This window comes from Sparus aurata, chromosome 4 (assembly GCF_900880675.1).
Source record: "Sparus aurata chromosome 4, fSpaAur1.1, whole genome shotgun sequence".
NCBI lineage: Eukaryota > Metazoa > Chordata > Actinopteri > Spariformes > Sparidae > Sparus > Sparus aurata.
In genome coordinates this window covers 25,250,956-25,278,932 of record NC_044190.1, presented here as the reverse complement: position 1 = coordinate 25,278,932, position 27,977 = coordinate 25,250,956, and the positions used below count along the sequence as shown (strand labels likewise).

Genomic DNA, 27,977 nt, shown 5'->3' with positions numbered 1-27,977 from the left:
TTATTTTATAGGGAGACACAAAAGCAAGAATATTCACTGAAGAGAGCCGCGCCTCATGTGGAGAATTTACAGCCTTAACTAATTTGCATCACTTTCACTTATTGAGCTATCATTCAAAAAAAGTGCATCTAAATGACATAATTAGTTTGGCACACGCAGTGCACAAAAAGACACATTAGTGACTACAATATCAAATGAAATCACCTTGGATTAAAAAAATAGCTAACATTTATTTTTTTTTTGTTCCATTTACAAAAGATGTTGAGAGAAGAGAAAAAAAAGAAGCCATTAGCAGTCCTCCTGCTGTCTCAGATCCATGTAGAAAAAGACAAAACACAACCACTGCCACCTTCCAAACATGGCCTCCACTAAACTGTTTTGTTACAGATAGACCAGCCTATCTGAAGCTGCGTGATATTCTCATCAGCTGAGGGGGCAGGAGAGGGCGCACATCAACAGACACATTTGTTTAGAGAAAGAACAACACAAAGGAGACTGACTGTGTGCTATTTTGAACACAAGGACCATGAAAATAAAACAGTTGATATGTTTAATCCAGCGTGATGATGTTTCGTGTGAAGCAAAGCTCTGCTACATCACATTGTTGGGAACAAGGTTAACAGGAAGTAGAAAAGGGTCAATTGCCTAAGCCTGCGCGAGTGTGTGGTGAGTGTGTGTGTGTGTGTATTAGGGTTTTTTTTTTTTTACAACACAATTCTAGAGTCTGAAGACACTCGTGCCACAAGTACAGTTAGAATAGTGCTTCAGTCTATGGAGGAGCACTTCATGGTGTCACGCACGCTGTTCAAGCCACGACTGTACAAGAACTAGTAGGACGCAAGGACACAAAGACAAGTAACATTGAATTTAGATTTTCAGTTTTCCCCGGATGGAGAAAATGCAACAGAGCATAGAAAATTATTTCTAGCGCAGGTAAAGTCATAATAGAGACATCTGTAAAAACGCTTTGCTTCAGTAATGACCACACAGAATTACTGAATATACAAAAAAAAAACAAAAAAAAACAGTCCTTTCGTCCTTAAATGTATTGTGGAAACAGCAGTCGGCTGATAAAAGGTGGAGGGAGGCGTTTTGATGGACCCGACTCGTCCTTGAGTCTTGTGCCTTATACAAGTTCTCACTCTAGTGGTGTGTACATGAACTGCAGTTGATTGTAGCCATGCTGGGAGGGACGACTGGCAGCTGGAAGTTGGGGTGGTTTGCTTGTGCTGGTGTGGTCCAGGTCCAAAATGGAAATGAGTCTACAGGAATCTGGCTGGGTGGTTTGTTCTACAGTCCAAACCGGGCCGGGGTGCGCTTGGGCGTCATGGGGACCTCTTCTCTTCTTCCTGGTGTGCAGATTTTCACCGCCCTGAATCGGAAAAATCAGTGAGAAGACAAGTGTTATACTCATACTAAACATGTCTTACACGAGGTGGTTAAAAAAAATCAAATAAATAAAAAGCTGAAGGTGAGTGGAAGCTGAATGTGAATGAATGAAAGCAGCAGAACTGAAGGAGAGGGAAAAGGCAGGCCGGTGTCTCTGTGAAGAGTGTTGGGAAGTAGAGCCTGACGCCTCTGACAGCAAATCTATCATCTTTAATTACAACAGCGTGACACCCTGACACTGCCCACACTTCCCACATCCCTCTGTCTTCTCACGCACACACACACACACACACGCACACGCACACACACACACACACACACACACACACACACACACACACCTGCAGCAATTACAACCATCAGGCCATAACCCCCTTCTGTCACTGCGTCCCCCTCTCTCTCCGTCTCCCATGTTCATTTACTTTACTCAATACACAAGCTGCTGGTAGTTTCGAAACAGTTGTGCAGACACATCTGGATGGTATCAAACTATTTATGCATATTGATTTGACAGTTTGGAAATGTTCTCATTTTTTCGCAGTATCGATACTCCAGCGCTCGCTGCGTTTTTTCACTTTTTCTCTCTGACAGCGAGTCAACACATGCACTGCTGTGTTGCACACACAGCTCCACCTTTTCCTGGAGTTAATGAATTAAGATGCTGTTGTATTCATGTTTAAATAAAGTTTTACTTCCTGAGGGTTGAGTAATTTTTTCCCCTGTGGTATCAAACATGGCAATGAATATCAATATTTCCCCAGGTATTGCAACGACATTAGAAATTCCAGTATTGTGACATCTTGTGTACACATGCAGCCGGACAATGCACAAATGTAAAGTGTCTACTGGATCTGAACATGGATTTTCCTTTACAGGGTAATGAAGAACCATGAAATGTGTGTCTTACATGACGACAAACCACATAAGCAGAATGTTTTTGTCCTACCAATCTGGGGATCCACTGGTTTTTATTCCTGTCTCTACATACACAGGAAATGTAAAACTTACCAGACTTTTGAAGCTTGCTTGAGTTGTGTAATCGATCAGCTTTGCACTCATTTTTAATCAGATATATTCCTACTTTCAATGCAGACATTTAAAATGACTCCATACCTAAACTGCATCACCTAACAACAGTACTGTAGCTTTGACAAATCTGGAGGCCATACTCGACGCACGCTGTGATGGATTACACGACTCAGGCAAGTTCCAGAAGTTTGCCAATTGATTTTCAACACGTATAGAAATGAATACAGAACCCTCTGTTAACCTGCAGTCGAAAACAACCTGCAAAAAATGTGAAATACACATATGCCTCATAGTTTATAGTCACCTTATTTTGATGAATTTGACCATCTTTTTTCTTCAAAACGTTTTTACGTCAAACTTCTCAAACACAGGCAGCTGTCTGAGAACTATGTCTGAATAAATTACAGTTTAAAAATTGACTAATTTATCGTCAGAAACTGTCATAACATTATAATTTCAACCAGGCATTCAATTAGAACTGGGCAATATTATAGATATTTCATTATTTTGACATGAGACTACATATCATGTGAGATTTTGGATATCACTACATCATGATTTGGCATTCGCAGGTGTTGTTGTTTCCTGGTTTTAGAACAAATTTTGAACTCACCAGATTGTTCTAACTCTTTACCTAATTAGTCATTAAGTGACATTACTGATGATTATTATCAGTATCTGACAATACTGTCACAATACTGACAATGTTTTGGCAAAAATATATTGATACTTATGAAGTGCTTTAGAAGAGATTTTTAAAATCTTGTGTAACACATTGTGTGTCATGATATAGCCGAACAATCTTGTGATATTATTTTAAGGCCATATCGCCCAACCCTGCATTCAAAGCCGGCTTTCAGTACATGAAAGTAGGGCTGCAACTAAGTCTACTAATCTGCAGATTGTTTTCTTGATTAATCAACTAATTGTTTGGTCCATTCACGTCAGGAAACAGTGAATGAATTATGCACATCCAACTTTGCTAAAGCTCCCAGAAAAGTAGCTTTTAGACAAACTAGAACCAGACAAAGTTTAGCTGCTCGCTACTTATCTACTTCACAGCTTTTTGACAATCAGTAGTAGAGTTTGCTTGCCAGCCCAAAGCACACATAATTGTACTTATGGAAGTGAAACCTGCAGCATTGTCCTTTAAGTGCGTCATATGGAACAAAACAGGCTTCCACTTCCAGCTCTACAGAAACACTCACGCTGTTCCACTTCGACACACAAAACAACTGACTGTGCCATTTACTAATTCACACCACTGATCTGTGCTGGTGAGCAGGGAGGCAGGTGATAAGCAGCCGGCACATGAAGGCGTACCCGGCGAATATATTTCATCCCGGTCACACTGAACTCATAGAGGAGGAAACGCTTGTGAGGCTTGCCGGAGGACAAAGGCGGCCGAGAGCCCAGGAGAGCCGACAACGTTCATCATCACACATCCTGCTTCCTCTGCTTAAATCTAATTCTTAATCTTAAACCTCGAGTGTGATTATTTTCAACTGATCTGTTACAGACATGGTCACACAAACTCAGACAGATAAACCAGCTGATTAATTAACTATAAAGGTGTGTTTTTTTTTCTTCTAAATCTGTCTTTATAACCTTATTTCTCTCTGTAAAACTCGCGGACGGGTGTGAAATTAATTTTTTGGTCTAATTTGAAATTGAACGTTCCCCTCCTTTCTCTGCTCTGCTATGGCACAATTTAAATTGCTGCAGTAATGGGGGTCAGCCAGGAGTCAATATTATTTCTTTTTGTCTCGTCTGGAGGGACCAGAGGTGAGAAAAGCTCATCATGAAGAGTGAGAGAGGTGGAGTAGAGAGAGTGGAGGAGAGGGAGGGAGGGAGAGGTTGAAGATATGGATTGGCAGCGGGGTAGGTAAATTAAACGTTTCTATCTTGACTGTGTATGGAAAGTGAGGGCCACGGGGAACTATTGTTAGATGAGGCCCGCGTGTGATGAGGAGGCAGAGGGAGGAGAGATAGTCGCCGACTTACCTGACACTGCCAGTGTTGCTGTTCTTCTTCTCCTGCTCCTCCCGACGCGATAGCAGCTGCTGCTGAGCCAGGGACATCTCCTCCTCCATGTTGGTGATCTCCTCCTTGGCCCGGCGACGGTTCTCCTGGAGGAGCACACGGGAGGGACGGTACACAGAAACATATCATTTAGAGATGCCTTCTTCCATCTCCATAAAAAAGCCCAAATACATCCCATTTCAGCAAAATCAGACACAGAAATCCTCTTACATGCCTTCATAACCTCCAGAATATAGTATTGTAATGGACTTTTCTCTGGTCGAGCTAAGACGGCAACAGAAGTCTCTAGTTGGTTCAAAACACAGCATGTGATCGAAGAAGTCTGAACCTTTAACACACTTATTTTCAGTATTTGTGTGATTGCTTTTCAAATGTATTTTTATATATAAAAGTGTTTTTCCCTTACATGCAATTGTGTTTTGGTGTTTTTACTGACTGACTACTTGTAGAGACTCTCTGGGTGATTTACAATGTAGATAAACTGCCATTGACTAAACTGAAGTTGAAAACCATGGGCATCTATACGCTTCTACATCAGCCTCCACACCTAATGGAAGATTGTGGAATCTAGCTGCAGAGGTTTGCTCCCATTCAGCCACAAGAGCATTAATGAGGTTGATAAGCTTGGAAAATTGGTTAAACATTCCTTTATAGACTTTGCTTTCTAGAGGAGTGCTTTGTCATGTTAATCATGGCTGTCTGATAAGACAACATATACTGTCTGACAATGGAAAAACGCATGATTTTATGCTCCATCATTTATTTTTTTGTGTCGCAAATCACAAACTTTATTGGAATGTTTTTTTCGTCATTTGGGTGGAGCTTTGCAGGCTTCTGCACAGCACCGATTCAGGCAGGAAATCGCATCAGCGCAACAAAAAAAACCTTGAGGAGAGTGAATTTACTCATGAATTTAGAAAGAATGTGCCATATCATGACATGTATTGTTACCTGGATATGAAATGACCTACATCGAAATATTGATGTGATATCACACCCATTGGAACTGTAAAGAACCTTGCCAAAATCACAGCCACAACATCAGAAACACACGGTAGTCTAAAACACCATCTCTAAACATGGGGGTTTATGCCAAGATAGAAGATGGTGTTGCAAAAATTGGATTTTTCACTCTTTTGTTTGTTTTATCTGTTCTATCTCCATGTTTAAATTTGAGAGTTGCTGCTTCTCTGAAGAATTGCAGACATTACAGTGTGACTCATCTGGCTTCCTAACAACCTCACCAGAGAATCACACAGATATCACCAAATCCATACATTCAATTCTAAAATGAGGATGTTCAAATCCCCCAAAACCAGAAGTACACAAACACATGTCAACATTCCTGTCTTCAAACTTCCAGATGTGTTGTCAATCCTTACATGCACCTAATATTTACTCAGTAAATACTGGCATTGCTTTGCCTTACCTGTCTGCTTCTTCCTGCATGTTTGATGCTGTAAAACATGGGCCCAAGTTCTGCCAGCCACTCACCATCCACTGCAGTCACACACTGCATGTACTCCTGCAACGCAAAGTACAGGTTAAAACATCAACAACGCATATCTCTTAAATTGTTTTCATGCCAGCCGAGTTCTGCAGCTGACAGACATTTTACCTTGGTGGTCATGACGAGCTCGTGGTAGATGATGTAGTCGGGAGTGTAGCCCATGCCAAAGAGGGAGCTGGTAGGATGGAGGTGACATGGCATGCCTGTCCTCACGTTGACATATTCACCGATGCCCTAAGAGCAAACACAGACATAAATAACACATTAAATGTGCAGCTCAGATTGTCTGGAGAGGAAAATGTGAAATGTGTGTGTGTTTGCATCTATGGCGGCACTTTAGGGCCAGATCAAAACAGGTCATCTGGGTTAATTTGCTTCTCCACCTGGCTCAGACGGCAGGAAAATAAATTTGAAGTATATTCAACACTGCTACGATTGCTCTGGTTAGCTGCCCGCCTCTCATAAGTCAAACAGAGAACCTTGATTATACAGTCATGATTTCAAATTCCCTTTCAGATTTTAGCGCTTTATTAATGTGAGGGCCAGAAGGGATATTTCACCACTCTGTAATTATGCCGCCATAAATCTGCCACAACCAGTTGCCACTAGGCGTGACATATTAACTGAGGAGAACCCAGAGAGCAAGAAGTACCTTGAGCTTGGCAGCTTGGTGGAAGTAAGCAGCACAGATGCACTTTCTGATGATGTCCCAGTCTGACCCGCAGGAAATCAGGTTCATCCTCTGCTGCACCATGATGTCCTTTAACTGGGAGCGTACCTCACGCACCTGCACAAAAACAATATTTATTAGAGGTGGAACCCATAGAAAACTCATCTAACCTGCTAATTGCAATCAGTTGTCTTTGAGGGAAATATATCACTGCTGTCAGGTGAATCTCTCAGACTGAACACAACCTACATTTAAAATAATTCTACAGGATACTTGAGGCTTCACAGGATCTGAATCCTATCATACACATATTCAAACTACAAACTAAACATTGAACAATTTAAAGTGCGAGACTTCCACATGATCATCTCGCTGGAATTCTAGGGAAAACAGCTGAAGCAGTCAATCTTCTGACCTTTCTCATGGCCTTGGTGTGGATGAAGTGCTCGTTGCACCAGGCGCTGGAGTAGTTGTTGTTCTTCCACTGCATGTAGACGTTAAGGTATGTAAGGTGGTCGCTCTCTGGGACTGCGAACTTCTCCCTCACCTGGTCGCTCTCCTCCTCACGACCCTGCAGAGACATACAGACTGAGTTTACCCTATATGACCGAGAGTCTTTCTTTATCATTCTAGCACTGTTCTGCATGCACAAATTACACAACATATTTAAATGTTTGTATTACTAAAAACGGTATTCAAAAATGTGAACACCATGTAGACATAATGTTATCTTGTTGTTGTCTCAGCTGCTAAATGTTCGGCTTTCTTCAACTGATTGTTGCTAACTGTGTCCGTCTGTTGTTTTGGTGCTGGACAGGTAGCCTGCAGTGAGTTTTAAGAGCTTTCTCATTAAGAACACAAGTTTTTCTCAAATTCATGTGAAAAACAACTCGCAAATTAGAGAACATTTTGACACAGAAGTTTACATGATATGACGCTGACACATCGTGGACAAAAGTAAACATTTGGTTGATGGTAAGTAAGTTTTACCAAAATCACTGCATTATTTACTTCCCTATTCCTTGTCTCTCAAATAGTGGAAACAGGTGTCACTGTTTTGTGTAAATGCGATAAAAATGTGTTGCACTCATTTTGACATCAACACTCGGAGGTCAGAAAAATGAAGATGAGCATTAAACAATAAATTTGTGAACCATAAACCTAACAAGTAGTCATGTGACTCATTGTTAATACAAAAATATGGATTAAAGCCTCATGGACAAAGCAAAGTACGTGAGTATTGGTACATTTTTAATAAATAATTGCACAGATCATGTTTTAAGTCTGTTTTAAATGAGCCGTACCTTAGGTCTGTAGAAGATGGCTGGCACGGACAACATGGAGACGATGATGAGGATGTCAGCACTGCAGCCCATGTCGCAGGACACAATCAGCACCTTAGACAGGGCGGGGTCGAGGGGAAACTCCACCATCAGACGCCCTGTCGGCGTTAGACCACCTGAAAGGACACAAAAGAACACAATCACAAGGTTGCACGTGAGGAATATAAAAGTGCACGAGATGTAAAGAATGAAGGAGGGAAGAGCACAAGACTAGTGATAAGCTTCTTTTCCATCAAAAGCCTTCTGCTGTGATGGAGAAGCCGGCATAATGTGACACTTATTTGTCTATCACCGTGAGAGAGGAGGATGAACTGCTGACAGTTGAGAATACTTGTAGAGAGAGAGGGAAAAAAAGAGCGAGATCAAAAACTTTGCCAGTTCTGATTTAAATGATTAGACGACAGAGTCTAAGAAGCTTATGAGGAGGAAAAGCAGAGAAGCAGAGCAGCCAGTTTGGGCCAGGTAAGCCTTAATCAGAGATAATCTGCTGTTAACACACCATACAGGGAATCATCAAAAGTCCCCCCTTATCCCCAAATCCCTAAATCCCCTAGAATCTGGCTAAGGATGAGACAGAAATGAGACCCGACCAGTCAAATCAAACACAGGATCAGTTACTAGGCAATTACTCCACTGGCTAAACCTCACAACTACCTCCTCCGGGCCTGTTTGCAGTGTCTGCAGCATCACTGCAGCATCCTTTAAACAGATAGTCTCCTGCCTGTGTTTGTGGTGTCAGCAGTCACTGTGTAGCAGCTCAAAGCAGGGCTGAGGGGGAAATTCAGCCCTCAAATACCCAATATTCTCTGTCACAGCTTCATCTTCATCTCAAACGGGGGATGATACATGTTGTTTGGCCCAACTGTAAACAAGACCTTGTGAGGTCTGCTACTTAAGGCAGGGGAAAAAAACTCTTTTCATGACATTATCAATACATGAACCATACTAACCAAAATGTATTAATTGTTTATTGTTTATTTATTAGTTTGTTTTTTTTAAATTAGAACTGGATTGATAAGTTGAATATTCAATTAATTAATCGACATAAAGCTACAATTTTTAAAATCATACAATCTTTCTTTGTTTGGCAGAAATTGTGGAATTTCTGTGGTTCCAATGTCTCGATTATGAATATTTCCTTGTTTTTTTTTCTTCTTTGACAGTTAACGGAATATATTTGGGTTTTGGACAGTTGGTCGGACAAAACATTTGAAGTCGATATCTTAAGCTCTGGAAACTTGCGATGTGATTTTTGACAATTTGCTGATATCTTACAAAATTAATCCATGGCAACACGCACACTATTTTTTATGGTGTAAGGAATCAAATCCCAATCCCTGTTCACTACTCACCTGTGTTGTCCAGAGCTCCAAGGATCCAGAGCTGATACATGGAGTTGAGCATGTTGTCCTCAGGTGGAGGGTCCATGAAGTGGAAGAGGAGCAAATCCTGCACACCCAGAGACTTCAAAAGCAGGACTACATTGGCTAGGTTGGTCCTCTGGATCTCTGGTATGGTGGTGGTCAGCATTTCATTCTTATAGGCGCTCTGAGTGTAGAGTCTGGACAGACACAGCAAAGAATGATGTTCTATTAAAATCAGATTTTGCTAAACAAGAAAAATGTTAGTCTTTTTGAAGTAAACTCAAAACATTGCACATGCATGCAGAAAGAGGTTTGCTCCTCTGGGCCATGTTTTTATGTGACACTGTTGTGCAGGCATGCCAGTGGGATTGTAACTAGGCAGTAAACACCAGATATAGATCAGCTGCAGAGGAAAATTCAGTACAATTTATTTCGGCAAACATCCGGAGCCTGAGTTGAAGTAAAAGGCCCAACTTAACAAAGCTCTCACAACAATAACAGCTGTCTGACGTCGGATCTTATAATTACAGAATGATTTGAATGTATGTGGGGGTTTTGAGCTTGGGAGTGAGTGCCTGTAGTCACAGCTAAAAGGCTCTTTGAGTGAGGAATTCTCCACGCAAGCGAAGCAAACCGGCGTGACTCACTCACTCTCTCTGCTGTCCAACACATACACACATCCACAGCGACTCAAACGCCTCGACTGTACTGGGTGTAAAGCTGCTCCCAAACTGATTCTTCATAGATTTGTGTATGCTTGTGTTAAAGTGCAGGTGGGCAGGATTAATAGAGAAATGTGGGCTTTCTAGCTCATTAGCAATGCAAAACGTATCACCCCGTCACTCAATCTCTGCTTAAGCAAAGGTGGCAAAAGAGGGAGGGGTCAAGTGGAACCTCTGACAGGGTCTTTGTGGCACATTTCTCTGCCATAAATAGAGTTAAAATGCATGAAATCCTCTGGAGATTAGGTTTCTGGACGGCTCTCCCTCTTCCTGCCTCTGACTGCCTTGAAAGAACGGCCATGTCACACATCCAGAGCCCTGAGCGAACTATCCGAGGACGGCACTGATTTCAAACGACTGAAGGAAGGAAAACAGACTTAACATGCCAAAGTGATGCTCAGGAATGGAAAAGAAACATTTTTCTATTCACTGAATGTACACTTAGATACAAATATCACATATCAAATAATGTATGTTCCTGCTCTTCTTCCCTTTCTAGGATAGGGGACCGATGACTGGTCCTGTCAGCGAAAAAGGATAGAAAAGGGTCGGAGCAGCTTTGTAGGAACCTAATATGACACAACTATTGACCATGCATCAGTTTCAGCTCAACACTGCTTGTTGCTGTGTGCATGTGTGTGTGAAGATATGCCTATGGCAAAGAGAAAACACGGGCCATTACCTGTAACACTGTCCTGGTCCTGTACGTCCTGCTCTGCCAGAACGCTGGTTGGCGTTAGCCTGGCTGATAGGATAAACCTGCAGAGCATCCATTCCAATGCGAGGATTGAAAACCTGTTAACAGAAAACATAAGTGAGAAAAATAAAAACATTCTCAGGCTTGTTTAAACTTGTTCACAGTGAAAAGATCTTTGAAGAACTGCAGAGTGACAAACCTTAAGTTTGCAGTATCCTGAATCAACGACAAACATGATACCATCCACAGTGAGGGAGGTCTCAGCGATGTTTGTGGCAACAATGCATTTCCTAACACCATCTGGAGCCTACCATAGGATACACAAAAAAAAGGTAGTCAGCTTTTCAGTAGTAATCTTGGATGTCATGTGTACAGGTGTGTGCAACGTTACGGGCCGTCACGGATACAAACCTTTTGAAAGATCTTGGCCTGGAGGTCAGAGGGCAGCTGTGAGTAGATGGGCAGCACAGCCAGAGCAGGAGCATTCTCCAAGTCCTCCAACCGCTCCACTATCTGATCAGACGTCACCTGTGAGGAGAAGGGTAAACTTTACTCCAACTGGGTACGCAAAATGAAAATAACCAAGGACTGGATGTGGCAGAATTTTTGGAAAATGTCCTTTAATGCAGTGGTCCCCAACCTTTTTTGCACTACAGACCGGTTTCATGTAGGACATAATTTGACGGCCCGGGGGGGGTGTGTCACCGTCCACGCAGCTGCAGTTCAGCCACTTTAACAGCCAACTTCAATACAGTTGTCCATCACCCTCTTCTTTCGCTTCATCTTTGGGCCTTTTCCTTTTTTCTTTGCAACGTAGCTCTCCGAAGATGTTTGTTTTCCAATAATCTCAGCTAGCTTGATTTTTTAGGGTATACCAGTCTGTGACTGAAACAGTTACGTGTCAAGTGCGCCAAGAGGAAGAGACGGATGTTGTAAAAAGAGAATCCGTTTTTCAAAATAAAAAAACTTTCAGAGTATGATCATCAATATAACGGAAATAAAATAATGTATTTATTCTTTCTCTGCGGCCCGGTACCAAACGACCCACGGACCGGTACTGGTCCGCGGCCCAGTGGTTGGGGACCACTGCTTTAATGTCTTGAGGAGATTCAGTTCGCCATCTTATATGCCAAAATCAAAATGCAGCAACAACTTGACTGATAATAGCAGCCATGTCTCTCACCTCAATATCCTCCTGCCCAGGCATAAAGATGAGGATGTCTCCTATCAACCCACTGAGGTGGATCTGCAGAGCCTGCTTCACTGCTGCCTCCACGTAGTCCTCCTGAGGGGTCTGCACAGCACAAAATGCAACAATCAGTCCCAACAAAAACATTGACGTCACCCCATGACAACCTAAACTTATATCTTAGAACTTTGGCACAACAGTAGAGAAGGCAATTAATTGTTACATGCTGGGGGAACCTGGGGGAACTTAACTGTTTATTTAAGTGAAAATATTACAAAGTGGGATACATCCTCTTACTATGCTTTTGTCTGTCATGTATTCTTGGCAAAAATTGGAAGTCATTTTACAGGTTAAAATTACATTAAAATCTGTGATTGTACTTTAAAAAAAAATATGTCAATTACCAATGTCGAGGACAAGGTTTATAATGAGCATGTATTCCTGAAATATGAAATAATAATAATGATAATAATAATAATAATGATAATAATAATAATTATTATTATTATAATTATAATAATAATAATAATGATCTGAAGCTGCTAATAGGATCGAGTGGCAATGATGAATGTGTATTTAGGATGTGGTGCAAGTGTACACAGAATGCAAAAGAAAACATACCTTGCTAAACAAAATGTCAACAGGAAATGTTCTTCCTGGAATGTGAAATATGGGTACGTTGCCAAAAAATGCAGCAAACTTGTCTGAGTCCATAGTTGCGGAGGTGACTATGAGCTTCAAATCAGTGCGTCGAGATACAACCTGTTGGGAAACCGTGGACAGAAGAGAAGTGGGTAAATTAAATCATATGTTATTTCAGCCCAATCGGAAAAAAACAACAACCTAATTTATCATTCAGACACACAGAACAGCTGTGCAGCTGTCTGTAAAATAACAATTAAACCTATATTAAATGGGTTTTAGGTAGCAGCATACTGACTTCACGTAGCAGGCCGAACAGCACATCAGTATTAAGGGAGCGTTCATGAGCTTCGTCCATGATAACAGCACTGTAGTGGTCCAGGTCCGACTCCCTCAGTGACTCTCTGAGCAGGATTCCATCTGTCATGTACTTTATTAATGTTTTCTCAGATGTGCAGTCCTCAAAACGGATAGCGTAGCCCACCTGCAGGCAACACAAAAAAGACACAATATACCTTTAATAAAATTAATTTTATTAATTTGTCATTTTCAACAGGCTCTGCATAATTTTTAAGCAGCTGAAGCATTTCCCTTCTTTTGTTGCTTCACAGTATAATCCCTACTAAACAGCATGTTTGCCTTTTTCCACTAGATGGCGGTGTTATACAGCATATGACTTACTACTACTGTGCAGTATAGCGATAACTGTAGCAGTCATTCAAAACAACTTCTCAGAAGAAATACAAGGCCACAGTTGCTGGTTTTGTCTCTACTCAGAAGTCTCTACATAAGCAATCGGACTGGATTAAAACAAGTCCACATCTTTTTATATATTAGTAAGGCGAGAGCTCAAAACCAAATATTAAGCAAATTTTATGTAAATACGAAAAACTCAAATTCTAACCTAGAATTCTCTCTGTAGTCTTACCAACATGCAGGTCACAGCTGAGTGAATGACAGATTTCACCTGCTTTCTGAGATCATTTGGGACACACTAAGAATTGATCTCGGTCTATTGGAATTTGTTGAAAAGCAAAGACACTCATCATCATAAGAGACAGAAGTGATGGCTGATTAAATCTCATCTCAGAACAGTAAATAAATTAACATCAGATGTTCATCGGTGTTCCACAATCAAAGGTAAAACTGTACACAGACTGCTGGTTAGCATCAGCAGGGCTAACTCCAAAATGTAATGACTGCTTGCTTGAGCATCCGCCAGCTGTCTCACCTCCTCTCCAAGGTTGGTGCCAATCTCCTCACTGACTCTCTTGGCCACACTCATGGCTGCCACTCTTCGGGGCTGAGTACAGCCCACCATGCCATAGCTAGTGTAGCCATCCTCATGCAGGTACTGAGTCAGCTGGGTGGTCTTCCCGCTGCCTGTCTCCCCAACAACAATCACAATGCTGTTGTCCCTGTAAACACATTGAATAGTGAAAGTTACAACTAAGTCAAAGAGTAACTCATCACAGTTTTGGTGCGAGGCTAAAATCTGGCATTAAAATTGGATGTAAACGATGAACTCTGTCTAAATATCATTACCTGATGATGTTAAGAAGTTGTTGTCTGACAGCAAAAATAGGCAGGTACTGTCTTTGCTCCAGAAGCGTCTTCTTTTTAGCAAAATCACTGCTGGCTTCAGACTTTTCTTTCATGTGGTCTGCAAATTTTTGCTCGGTTCTTTAAGGAAGCAAGAGAAATCAGCAAAAATTATTACAGCAAGTCAGATAAACTGACATTTACAATTCAACAAGCTAAGCCTGTGCATTATTAAAAGAAAAGTATGTATTGGGAAACTTTGCAATGCCAGTATAGTCACCTGTAGTCCACTTTTCCATCCTCACCAACGGGTTTTCCCCCAGAGACATCTGCTTCCTCCTTCTTCTGGATCCCCATGATGTCCCCCAACTTGGTGCCTGCTAATTCCCAGTGTTTGTGCTGTGCCTGAAATCATAATCATTCCAATTACATCATACAGTTAACAATATTGAAGCTTTCAGTCTGTAACTGCACTCACAGATTGCAATTTCATGCGCATTCAACACAGGGCCGAGCTTGGCATTGCATTTGTCAAGTTGTTTCACTTCCCTGTAGGTGGTTTGCAGTTAAAATTTTATCCACCATCCATGTCAGGTGATCATGAAGAACTTTTTTTGTGAAGTGACGAAATTAGACAGCATTGATATTATCAAACAGACAGATACACAAAAACAAACCCCACTGATATATTTCAGCAGCAGAGTATGTAGATCATAAGACCATACGCTGACACCTGTGTATGAGTTGAGTGCAACAACAACATTCTCTATGATTTGGCGGTAGAATTCAATATTTATGGGTATTTAACATGCCAGATTTGCTGTGTTAACCCTCTTATACCAAAATGAAGCAAGAAGTAAGAGTGAATCAAGACCCAAATTAAACTCTGGTCAGGATAAAGACCACAAAAGCAGAACAGACGTTCATCCCATGGGTACTCTTAGTGTTAGTTATTAGTGCTTCCCACCTTCTTGCGCTCTTTCTGCTCACGGTGTTTGCGGACAAGCTGGCTGCCTTTACGAGAGATGATGGCCATGTCAGAGGTAGCATCTTTCACAGGGATGACAGGCTCTGGCTGCAGCAAGACAAAAAATACAAATGTAAAACATTTAGATGGGAAAAAAAAAAATCACAAAAGTGCAGTTCTGACAAAAATATGACACATGAGGCACTGAATCAAAATTATTTCAACTGAAGGGTAAAATTAGTCACTACAGGCCTTATATCTTCAGCTGTTTAGGTCTTGTTTACCTGCTTGGTGAAGACTATTCTTCCATCCAGAAAGGGGGGAACCAGGTTGTGAACTAGCAGGTGAACCTTCGCAGCATTGTCTTCCTCAAAGTCTTCATCCACCTCCAACCTCTGCACCACACCACTGGTCAGCATGCGGTTAGTCTCCCACCGCTCATTATCCTGAGACAAGAAACACAGCCTGTTACCAAGATATACCAACACAGATGGATGCACTAACAAGACACATATACAAATACACACATACACAGTGTATGCCTGTGCATGCAGGCGCGCTTATTATCAGGACTGAGGTTGTACCTCATTGATCTGTCGTTTCTGGGCAGATATTCTTTTTTGCGTCTGCTTCTGAAGGATCTGCTCCCTCTTCTTTACGTAGTCTTCAGATGTGGAGGTGAAAGGGTTGTGGAACTCATCATAGCCTTCATCCATCATGTACCAGTCTCTGTCTGCTTGCTGCAAAACCACAAGATGATTAGAAATATAAACTAAAAATTATCACCAGAACAAGTTTCTATAATGCATAAATGAGGAGTAACTGTGTCGCTCACCTTCTGGTCCTCCTGCCATTGGTCTTTCTCGACCTCGTTATCAAACATAATTCCTCCCTCCCCATCTTCTTTCCTACCTGAAGAGGAGCCAGAATAAGAAATGTTATAATTCATACGGTATTAAAATCTTACTTATGAGCACAAAACAGGCCAATTCTAAAATAGCACCTTTTCCTTGAGACAAACGAGGTGTAGAACCCAGATGCTTTCTGTCATTGGCCCACTCGTTGTACTTATATGACGGGGTAGGCAGGGGTGTGTCGTCAGGGTAACGGCCTCTGACTGACCTGCACACACAGAAAACAGGCGTAAGAGTATCTGTCTTTATTTTAAGTGCACTGGTACCATCATGTAGTGTCACTTATTACAAACATCCACTTGAAGGATATTTTCTGAATACAACTAAGGCTATGGGGCCTGGGGTATAACAATTTGAGAGAAAATGAATGACAGCTGTTTACCTGTCCCTCCTCTCACTCTCTCGGCTGGAGCGGTGGCTTCGCTCAGAGCGATCAGACTCTCTGCTGGATGGGGCGGGGGAGGGAGACTCCCACTGGGAATGGCGTGAGCTGGCATAACCACTGTCATCCTCTTCCCAGTTGGAGCGAGAGGGTGTGAATGAATCTGTGAAAAAAAAAATAGTCAATTAAGTAGAAGATTAAGTAAAAGGTCCCTTGAACACAGAAAGTTATTATTAATAACTTAAAAAAATCAGATGAATAAAACACACTACCTCTGGGGCGTGTCTGCGGTGTCAGAGGTTCATCTCTCTTACTCCCTCGGCTGATGCGTTCAGACCAGCCTTCTCTCTGTGAGCGCTCACTCCTCTCACCACGCTCTGACCGGCTGCTGCTGCTGCCGCGGCTGTGGCTGCCCTCTCGCTCATCTGACAGCCAAGACAAAGGAAAGTTACTCTCAACAACTCCAAGTGGTGTAACTGGCTTTCAATATCGATTGATCTACGAATAAATATTTTCAAATATTACATCCACTTAACAATAAATAATTTAAAGTATTACAAAAAGGTTAAATAGAGACCTCCTAAATGTACTTGCTTATTGTTCTGAACTGTTAAGGAAATAAGTGTCTTAGTATTGAAGTTAAATGTAGCCAGTTTAATACTGAAATAAAGAGATCCTCTCACATGAGAAGTTATTACCAGCAAAAGTTTAAAATTTTTACTCTGAAAAAGAAAGAACAATCACCTCTTTCACTTCTTCGGTCTCTGCCCTTGTCTCTGCTCCTTTCTCTGTCTCTGTCTCGTTCTCGATTCTTGTCTTCTTTGGAGGAGGCGTAGACTCCATGCTCACGTCTGTCTTTCTCTCTCTGCTTGTGTCTGCGACGGAACTCTTCACTGACCCCTCCGGGGTTTGAGGGCGTCTCAGAACCAGTCACACGATACTTCCTGCTGGGGAGATGAAAACAATATACTCAGTCATGCTATACTCATTTGTATGCCATTACGGTTGGTAAAACTAAATATTATTTCCAAATGCAAAGTGTGTTAACGTTCTAATTTATTCATGTTTTGCAATGACTGACACTGCTGGTTTTTCACAGATTTAGTGAGGTGAAAGGAATCCACAAAAAAGTGTTTTACAAATTCCTTAACCGGGATGTCAGGGATATATATACATATATATAAACACAAAATACAAATCAAATTTTAAAAAAAGAGGATTTCAGAGTTTAAAGCTATTATAATGCCTTTTTTTTTTTTTTTTTTTTTACATATATTTCTATTAAAATGCATCTTTTCAATTATAATGCCTCATTGAATCTAAATGTTTTTGCAAAGTGGCATTAGGAAACAAAATGATATTTACTTGTTCATAATTATGTTTTTTTTAATCATTATTTCATAATGGACACTGTGGCTTATGGGATAAGCGTTGCCTGTCTAATACGTATCACCAAACATGTTCAATAAAATAGGATTCTGACAGTTACCTCTCCTTTTGAGCACTGCTGCTCTCATCTTCATCGTCTTCTTCATCAGACCCAGAGTCACTTTTACCTTCTTCCCAGTCCTTGTAGGAGGACACCTTTGACTTCTTGTTTTGTCTGTCATCGGCACTAGCATCTGCAAGCTCCTTACTCTCCCGCTCCTTCCTTTTCTGGGCTGCTAGCAGATCCAAGCCCAGCAGGGAGGTGCGCGGAGTGGGTGCCCGAAAAACATGGGGCTCTGCAGCAGCACTCTTCTTCTTTACTATCAGCCCCCCAACCTGAGAATCTGGGTCAGTCCCTTCCAGTCTATGCATGGACACATCATCATCCATTATCTGTGGGGAAATAATTATAATGTGTAAAGCACAAATTACTGTTTGTGTTTTGGGCATCAATAAACTAGGACTTCAACAAATGGTTATTTGTATTATTAATCTGATTGATGAGGTCAGAAAATGATGATAAATGCCAACCAACAGATCCCTGAGTCAAAGATGACCCATTGAAAGTGTTTACATTGTCTGACCCAAAGTCCAAAACAAAAAAGACTCAGTTATTGTCATAGAAGATACATTTCAGAGGTTGGGTTGCATTTTTACTTACAACTTTATTGGCAGTTAACATTACAGCAGACCCTTACAGCAGAGACAAGATGATGTTTGCAGGTTTTTCTTATGGAATCCTTGAACAAATCACACCGATTACAGTATAGAAATCGATTCAGCACTACAGTGAACTGAGATTAATGTTTATGTTTTACTACCTGGACACAAAGCGCGGGTTGTTACAGGACAATTAAGAATTATTGTCAATCATATGTTATTTTATTTATACGTTCAGCCTAATGGGTGACGTCTGGTAATCTATTAATTTACTCAGTAACTACCAAACAAGACACTGATAACTTTACCGTCAATTATTATTAAGTCGTGGCCTTTCAATAACTCTCTATCCGCATTTTAAGGCAGTATAGTAGCCCCACTTATGACTTCATTATTTCGTAAGGTATACCAAGACCATTAATCGGTGTAGATTATGATGCGAAATGTTGTAGGTTATGAGTAAATAAGTACAATTATTACATTCACCCCTCGTGTAATAACAGTTCGGTGAAATAGAACGTAACGTACCTCAGATTCGTAGGCTAACGTTAGCTAGCCTGCGAGCTATCCGGCTCTGTCCCGAGGAGGCCGGGCGGCAAACTGCGGAAAACCTCCGCGTATTTATCTCGGTTTAAAATGAAGATATTCTCACATGAAGGTAAAGATTTGAGGTCCAGTTAAGAGCGGGTAAGTCACCTAGAAAATCGCGTTTCTGTGGCTGTCAGTGATATTTACTTAAATGGCAGCTTTCGTAAACACAACGCGTATGTTTACAGACTAGGGAGCAGCCATTGCAATCCCACAATTCCAAGCGGGAGGGGGCAGAAAAAATATTCTAAACTTTATTGAAACAGGTGTTAAGGGAGTGGAGGGACAGCTTGTCTTTCATGAAAGCCTTACTTCAAATCATTGTTTTTAATTTTTAACAAATTATTACTTTATTTTTGAGTTGAGTTGAGATGAGATGACAAAAGCAACATTTATGCAGGAGAGTCCTTTAACCACACAAAGTAAAGCAGGTAACGGGAAGTAGAACCCGGACTGCAAAACACATTACGAATTAAATTCAAAGGCTTGCTAAAAAGTGCAACATTGAAATGGGCACTGTGTAGTTTGGGATAAGCAATTCAAATTCTGAATTTTAATATTAACAATACCACTGAGGTAATAATACACAATCACAAATGTTTATTTTCCCATAATTAATAAAAAAGAAGAAAATAAGGTCCCCACAACACTGTTTGAAGCTAGAAAGGTGGCACGGTCCGCCAAATATAAACAAAGTGGAACAGTATGAAATTGTGTTGTCCTGTAAGGTCAGGTTGTTTATTAAGTTTATTCAATCATGAAAATGAGTTTATTTATTTAGTTTGTTACGGCGTAAGTCAAAAAGGATCTTTCTCCTCTGATTAAAATTTATTCCCCCAAAACTACTCAGTGCAGTGAAGTTCAATAACAAATCCCTAATATGTTATGCCCATCACACTTAACTGCTATGCTTTATACAGTTTTTATGAAAAAAAAAAAACAAAACTTTGTGCAACACAAACACTTAGAAAAATGTATCAAAACATCATGATCTCTGGTATGACCTCTGTACATTATGTGGAACAATCTCAAATGCATCAAGCATATCCTTTAAAAGGTTAACACACCAGTCAGGAATACACTCCTTGACATGTAGTTAGACCTGGAAAAGTGTCTGTTCAACAGCCAACTGTTCAAAAAGAACATGTATGAATTAAAGGTTTCCCCACCTCTGTAAAACAATAACCCCCTGGCCAAATTATCAACACCAACACCTGAGATAAATATTGCAAACTAGTAACATATTAATTTAGAGAATGAGTAGCTGAGATGAAAGGAGAGTCCCAGCTTTTTCTTGTAGCTTTGAATTACAAAGAAAATATGCTGCTTTAAAAACCGAAGATCGCGTAATTTATTTAAGGCAAAATAATTGAATTGTAAACAAACAGTACTCCCGTTGCTGCTTTAATTATACAAAAAAACAGGATATCAATTAATCAATTTATACTTTTAAAATGTTTTTTGTTTGTTTCCGATAAAACAGCAGGAGTCAAAATCACAAGTAGTGATATTTAAAGTAATGGCAAAGTTCAGGGACTCTCTTTCACACAACAGCCTATGTAGACAGTCACATGGTGGGTTTTAGGTAAATTATGATCAGACTTTAGCATGGTGTAAAGAGGCACTCAACTGGGATGGGGGCAGGGTTGTTGACAAGTTTTGAACCTTATACAGTATTTATATGTTTTTGCTGATGGTGATGTTGATATCTTATCTTAGTACAAGCTAAATGTATGCTGCTTACTGAAAAAAGTATATTTTCCATGTGTTTCCTGATAAAGGTGCTTCTAAAACCAACTATGTTGCCATGTGAACTAAACCACTGGAAAATTATCTATCACTGTCTTATGGCAGGCAACCTGATCTATCAGTAGCATACATCTGTTACAGAGGCCTCACTGTCAGCAGAGAAGTTTTTTAGCTAGGAATTTCTAAAAAAAAAAAAATCTTTCATATGTTCCTTTGTTTTTAGTTAAATGTGATCACAAATCATTCTACTGTTCCAAATATAGTAGCCTGAATATTAACACATATTTACACGTAAATAAATACAAAATGTAAATTATATTTTATATATAACATTTTTATAATAACAAAAATGAATACAAGGCACAGTGGACAGATAGGAACAAATAGATTTTTTTTTACAGACAATGAAAAGCATTAAGCAAAGAGAAATCATCAAACGACTGTTGACTTTGTTTACATACAAAATGGAGCGAGAAGAAGTATACAATTATTTAGTCCCACCTCTTCTCCATAAGTCATTCAACGATAATTGCCCAGCGTCCTTAATGATCTAAACCTACCTTCTAATAATTTTCCAAAACTTGTCTAAATATTATATTAGTTACCTTTTATCGTTGTCATACGAAAAATATGAATGTATTGCTGATATACCATCCTTATCAAAATAATATATTCATTATTTACAATTTTTTATCAGTCATATTTATCTTAATCATACACAAGGTCTTCATTTTTAAAATTGAAAATGATGACAATGAAGTTACAAAACGTTAGAGGCCTGCACATGTAAGTCATGTTACGTCATGAGAAACGCACTGTATGCGCATTGACAGCGCACAGTTGATACCCTCTGCAGAATGTTCTGGTCTCGTGATGATGAGCTAGTCGATTGTGATTGGTCATCACTCTAAAAGTCACGTTTTCATTGGTCAGTCCTTGTGTTTGTGCTTCATGGTAAAATGCCAGGCATGTCATTGGTCTGTTTCACATGTCTGCTGATGTGCCGGGTTAGGCTGTTTTTCTTGATTTCGTAACCCAACACTGTTTAGAATTTGTGGTTTAAGAAAAGTGTTTATGTAGCTAGTCGTTACGGTGACATTCTGGGCTTTTTGGAGCACGACTAACTGTATCCACACAGGGTGGAAACGGACCTACACGTTGATAGCTAGCGCTAGATCCGTAACGTTACCTGGCTAACAGAGGCTAAGCGCTCAGTCGATATAACGTTAGCCTAGGTTAGCTGCATTAGCGTCAGAATGGGTGAGGAAATTAATGAGAACCTCATTAACGCATGCAATGGACCTGCGGATGCCACCAGTGTGGAGGAGACCAGCGAAGCAGTAGAAAGTGGTGTAAAATATTACACGTTAGAAGAAATAAGAGTACATAATATGTGCACTGACACATGGCTCATCATTCATGACAAAATATATGACATCACACGTTTCCTCGAAGAGGTAAGACACGATTTCTGTTAGATGGTAACAATAAGTGAAGCATAACATTGTTATATTCCACATGTGTGCTGTTAGCCTTTGGTTATTCAATTTCGGATGAGACCAGTGTTACTTCCTGGTAAACGATTGTTAGCCTTATGTATTGACGTGTAACGTTTGCTTACCATTTACTCAAAGTGTCATCGACCCTATCCAGTTTTTAATCTCTCGGTTTGAAGTTACTCGGGGGTTACACAAGGTTACTTTGCGATGCTGAAGTTGGCTTCTGATTCGACACTTCCAATGTGGCAGTGGAGGAGAAAGTTGAGGTGAAACTTGACCTATAGCCTACAATGCTGAGCACTTTTTGTTAGACAGCTTAGGACTGAAAGGGGTCTGAGTGCCACTTTGAGATGTGTGAAACCTTTATTCTATTGTGAAAAGGGAGATTTCCACTGCTTTTTAACTTCTCAATCACATTGGACCAGGTCCGGATCGAAAATCACTTTACCTAACGTTAGATTTGTTGAAGCTGGACGAGATTATCACAGATGAGTTGGAGACTAATTATGACACATTTTCACATTTATATTTGTGAACGTTTACTATTTATGAAGATGAGTATAACACTACGAATCAGAAGCTAACTTCATCGTCGTCCTCAGGTGATCTTGAGCGGACCTCAATAACTGTAAAAAAAAAACAAAAAACAAAAAATAACAAACTCATTACTAGCAATATCAACTTTTAGCTAACGTTAGCAAACAGTTAAAGCTGTTGAGCCAGTTTCATAACGCTATTTTTGGTATAAAAATAATGCATCATTATATCTGTATGATACAGCGTTAAACCTTTAAGGGCAGCGTGTGTGTTGGTCCAGTATTAAGATAATCGTCGCAATCTGCAGTGACACAGGCTAGCCGAGACAATAGATGCAGTGTGACACGTAACCATGCTAACACTGTAAGATAAGCATTAGTGTAATGAGTGACATGGTCTTTAGAAATACCAGTGCTGGAGCAAATGTTCAGATCCTGACTGAAGTAAAGCTAATTCTGCCACAGAGTTAAAATTCTTCATTGCAAGTAAAAGTTCTGCATTCGAACCTTTGACTTTATACTATTTAAGTAGTCAATATCCAAAATAGCACTTAGAGTCTTAACAGTGTTACATATCAGGGGTCGACTGATATGGCTTTCTCATGGCCGTTAAAATCTCAGTGTCAAGATATTGAATGACCCATGAGCACAATTTTCTCAAGTTCCATTCTTTGCACTTCATGTATTTACATTTAGATAGTTAAAGTTACTAGTTACTTTGCAGATTTAGATTATTCAGTGTTTAAAGGCTTTTTATTGTGACATGATACCAATCAGATATTGTTGTTGGCAGGACATCATGTGAGAGGATGCTGTATCCGAGCCAATGTAGCACATTTTTAAATTTGTTTATTTTTCGGCAATCTGACAGAAAAATCACTGATTCTGAAAATCGGAAAGTGCTGAATATATCTACACATTTAGATGTACACATTTAGATGCCGTTAGTTCTCGGTTTCTGTTATCTTTCACCCTAACCCACATGTGCCTCAGTGGTTCAGAGAGGAAGGAAACATTTTACAAGTTTTTACAGAACAAATCTTATAAAAGCTGTGGAACATTTTACAAGTCCATAATGTACATCACTACTGGTGACAAAAGATGGCAATTTGGAGAGGAAAGTACATCATTTCCATTTAAAAATATTTAATGGTGTAGAAGTCTAAATATGCATAAAATGGAATTATTCTACCATAGTTAAATACATCAAAATTGTGCAAGTACACAATTTACTGGAGTAAATGTACTTAATTACTTCCCCCACAGAAAGACAATATTGGTGCATTTAACTAAAATTCCTCTACTTTGCACTAAACCTAATCAAGCATTGAAATAAAATGGATTATATTACAAGAAAGGGAATTAACTAGCTCCTTCCTGGGTTAACCCATTCTTTTTCCTCAGCATCCGGGAGGTGAGGAGGTTTTGCTGGAGCAGGCGGGTGCAGACGCCACAGAGAGCTTTGAGGATGTGGGTCATTCCACAGATGCCAGGGAGATGCTTCTGCAATACTTCATTGGGGAGCTTCACATGGTAAGATCAGGCCTCTGATTTCTTGACTTAATGGTTTTTACATGATGTCCATATTCCTTTCTCAAATACCAACGACAGACTCACTAATCAGCAGTATTATCTAAATTAATCAAGCAGAGCAATCAATCTATGTCGCCATTTGGTGCACATGTTGCTTGGAGTCACAAGGTGCCATGCAATCATTTGGGGTTTACATGCTTAATAATAGATTGTGGGACATGATGTGGCAGTGAAAATTGACTTTTAACACCTTTTTAGATATGGTTGTCTTGTGAGTATGGTTCTGTATCTGAAGAGAAGGAGCTAAATTAGGCCAATAGAGGTGCATTGTTTTGATTGTACATTACTGCTGAAAGCTGTAGCTTAGGTATACATTTTAATTTATTTAAAAACATCTATTAAAAAAGCATTCTCTGCTTTCAATTTGTATTACCTGGTTTTCATTAATTCCTAAATTGAAAAGTTATAGGAAAATATGTAGAGATGGTAATCCAACTAAACTGAGTAAAACCCATGCTGTTGTTGGAGATCATGCCAGTAGACTAGCAGGGAAGAGTGGCAGGAGATGAGACAATTCTAGGGAACAAAAAACATGACTGTCTGCCAGAAGACACAAACAGCTATGTGAAAGAATGAGAGCATAAGCAAAAAGTAAACTTTTCCACCGATATCATCACATTGGAAAGTAAGTTTTGCTCACTATAACCAGTCCTCCTGTGTATGTTAGTCACTGCAAACCCTTTGGAAGGCACTTCTTTTTGTAGTGATGGAGGGCAAAATCCACAGTCTGCGTTACTTATAGAATATTTCAAAGTTTATAGGATGCAAATATGAGGCTTTATCATCTGAACTAGACAAATAAAGCAAGCAATTTCCAAATTGTTGGTATTTAGATTAGATTTAGATTTCATATGAACACATGTAAGTTTAGATCCACTATGGATTAGCCAGGAAGCTTACTTACTTTTCATTCTAAGTTTGTTTGAGTGTAATATGTGTCAGCTAAACAAAGACAATAGTACTTATTTTGTTGATTTTCTTTGTAGGATGACAGAAAAAAGGAGCCTGTAAAGGTAAGCTTGTCTTTTCATTAGACATCTAATAAGTACAACAGAAAAGTCACTGAAACAGAACCTACTAAGACAATGCAATGTTTTTTGGGGTTTGTTGCTAAATCACACAATACCAATTTCAATTTCCGTCCTTTTGTTTTCTGCCACAGGAGGCACACAGCACAAATTCAGGAGAGTCCAGGTGAGTCATCATGCCGAACTACCAGACCAATCTTATTGTTTCCTGTTCCTCTTTCAAGCTATTGACAAAACGTGTTTCTGGAAATGGAAAGCAAGACGAAAAATGATTAAGAATAATTTTCTGTATGCGAACAAATATGAGATCTTCACTGCTTTTATTTATTTTCTTATTTATGGTTTTCTTCTTGCTTCCTTATTGTTGCCCTTTCTTGTTTTGTTTTTGTCCATTTTAATTGCTCTGGCTCAATAAATGCATATTCAATGTTTAATTTTCCCTGCAGTTCCTGGACCGTGTGGTTGATACCCGCTGTTGCTGCCGTCGTTGTTGGCGTCATGTATCGCTTCTACTTGTTTGAACACAAGTCCTCTTGAGTGCTGCTGGCATCCCGTTTTCATCTCATTCTTTTCATCTGGCCTTGAAATGTTTGACCAAAACCTCCACACACACACACACACACACACACTGAACCTACACAAGTAAGAGTGTGTGCATCTTCTGCAACAATAACAGGAGGTGGAACAGTTTGATAAAGTACTTGTCCGTTTATGTAGAGTGCACCAAATAGACAGCTGGGCAGAGACTTTATTAAATTGTCTGCCTTGAGTTTCTTTCTGTTTCATTGTCACTATGCCTGTTGTCATTCATGTTAAAATGTTGTCTTTTAACTTAAACTTTCAGATGCAATTGACCAAGTTTGGTCTCTGTATGCTTTTTAACCATTTGCCTGCTCAGAGAAAGGTTTTGCTAACATACCCCATTATTTCACTGAATGGAAACCCTGAAGGATGATATATGCAAGGATGAAATCAGGGTAATAGTTAACAGTGAGCATTCTACTGTTTACACTGAATTATGAATTCGAATGCATTTTCTTAGTTTGAATAAAGTGAGAAATGTTACTGCTGCCTAACTCTTCGTAAGAATCTTGAGTTTATTCCCATCAGTCCGTGGTAGACAGTTATCCTTTGATTGTAAATGCATAAACTTTCCAACTTGAACATAGTGGTGAATTATATCGTTATCACTGATTATTTAAGGTAGAACGTCTTTTATCAGGAATATGTGTAAATGTCAAAACACTTGGTCCATATATTAATATAAATAATGTGGTATGAAATCAAAGAGGAGTATTTTATAACCCAGATATAATAACTGAACATGAATCATTGAGTCGAAAGAAGAGAAGTATTTGTCATTTGATTGTTTTGTTTTTTTTTAAATGTAATGTCCGTCTCGATGCCGTTTGTTATTTAACTGATGCTTTTTCACAGCTTTGTTTCACTGTTATGCATCTTAATTCTATGTTTAGAGTGAATAATACTGGCAGCTGTCACTGGAGGATTTGAATTATTGCATTGAATGAACTCTGGCAGTTGTCATAAGAGTCGTAGATGGATGTCTTGAAGGCTAAAGTTGGTTAGCATACATCAAATAATTATCTATGTCAGTTTCCCAATTAATTATCCATGTCATTGCCATTCATGCCATTCATTTTCTGGTTTTGGCTTAGCTAAGGTTTGCGTAGCATTTCATAAGTCATAGCTTTTATTGGATATTCTGAAATAGGCATTTTATACTATATTACTATCACAAAAAGCATTTTCCAACTCCAATAAACATTACAATTCGAAGTCAATTTACCACCTGCCAGTTCACAAAAGTTCAAATTGTAATTAATTAATTAATTAAACTTGCTGCTATTTTACATGTGGCTGCAGTGTTTACTTGCAGACGTCAAAATGTAGTTGGATGACTTTGAAGATAAATATTTGCCACCTGTTTGCATTTCAACTGCCATTTCCTGTCATTAAAATTCTCTTTGAATAAAATCTATCTTTCAAAGTTTCAACTGGGTTGTCATTGAATACTGAGTGAATAATTTAAGATCATCACTTAAGATTGTATATACATTCAGTAAAAATGGAGATTACTATCAGGATTACAGTTTCAAGGATTAATGTAGTAGTCTGTAAGCATGCATAAAACTGAAGGAATTAAAAAAAAAGAAAAAGTAATTTAACTGATATTTAATCATCTTTATCGGCGCATATTTGCTTTTGAGGTTGTTCAAGAGTAACGGAAAGTAATCAAGTAACATTACTTTAATATTGTGACATGTGGATTAAATTACTGACAAAATAAACAGGAAATTAGCAACTATTGTATTACATTTTTAAAGTAACCCTCACAACCCTGCTTAAGATACATGATATATATACATATATTCACAATACGTGATGAAGATTATCATTCTTTAGCAGTGTTTGCTCCACAACATTAAAATGAAATCACCAAAGTCAAGGCCCTAAGGCATCTTTTAGAGTTCT

General features: G+C 39.5%; 2 protein-coding genes across 4 annotated transcripts; one reads left to right on the top strand and one right to left on the bottom strand.

The window, feature by feature from the left end:
- Positions 1-210: 210 nt before the first annotated feature.
- On the bottom strand, positions 211-22,530 carry dhx38 (DEAH (Asp-Glu-Ala-His) box polypeptide 38). 3 transcript variants are annotated; one of them, XM_030414161.1, is made up of 27 exons: positions 22,450-22,530; positions 17,893-18,224; positions 17,148-17,347; positions 16,676-16,828; positions 16,404-16,566; positions 16,111-16,229; positions 15,943-16,019; positions 15,692-15,847; positions 15,392-15,553; positions 15,108-15,215; positions 14,421-14,545; positions 14,144-14,281; positions 13,830-14,016; positions 12,897-13,082; positions 12,578-12,718; positions 11,951-12,061; positions 11,179-11,295; positions 10,967-11,074; positions 10,753-10,865; positions 9,337-9,545; positions 7,946-8,100; positions 7,057-7,212; positions 6,624-6,758; positions 6,080-6,205; positions 5,891-5,986; positions 4,423-4,547; positions 211-1,372 (listed from the first exon to the last, which is right to left on the bottom strand). In XM_030414161.1, exons 1-27 carry the CDS (start codon positions 22,450-22,452, stop codon positions 1,291-1,293), a joined length of 3,783 nt encoding a protein of 1,260 aa, XP_030270021.1. In that variant the 5' UTR covers positions 22,453-22,530; the 3' UTR covers positions 211-1,290. The 3 variants fall into 3 exon arrangements, with proteins under 3 accessions (XP_030270021.1, XP_030270020.1, XP_030270022.1); XM_030414160.1 differs by having other exon boundaries at positions 17,148-17,350; positions 22,450-22,528; XM_030414162.1 differs by lacking the exon at positions 22,450-22,530 and adding an exon at positions 19,020-19,297 and having other exon boundaries at positions 17,148-17,350.
- Positions 21,771-27,499, top strand: cyb5b (cytochrome b5 type B). Its single transcript, XM_030414163.1, has 5 exons — positions 21,771-22,285; positions 24,268-24,396; positions 25,443-25,469; positions 25,619-25,650; positions 25,931-27,499. The coding sequence occupies exons 1-5, from the start codon at positions 22,085-22,087 to the stop codon at positions 26,019-26,021; spliced, it is 480 nt and encodes a 159-aa protein (XP_030270023.1). The 5' UTR covers positions 21,771-22,084; the 3' UTR covers positions 26,022-27,499.
- Positions 27,500-27,977: the final 478 nt, after the last annotated feature.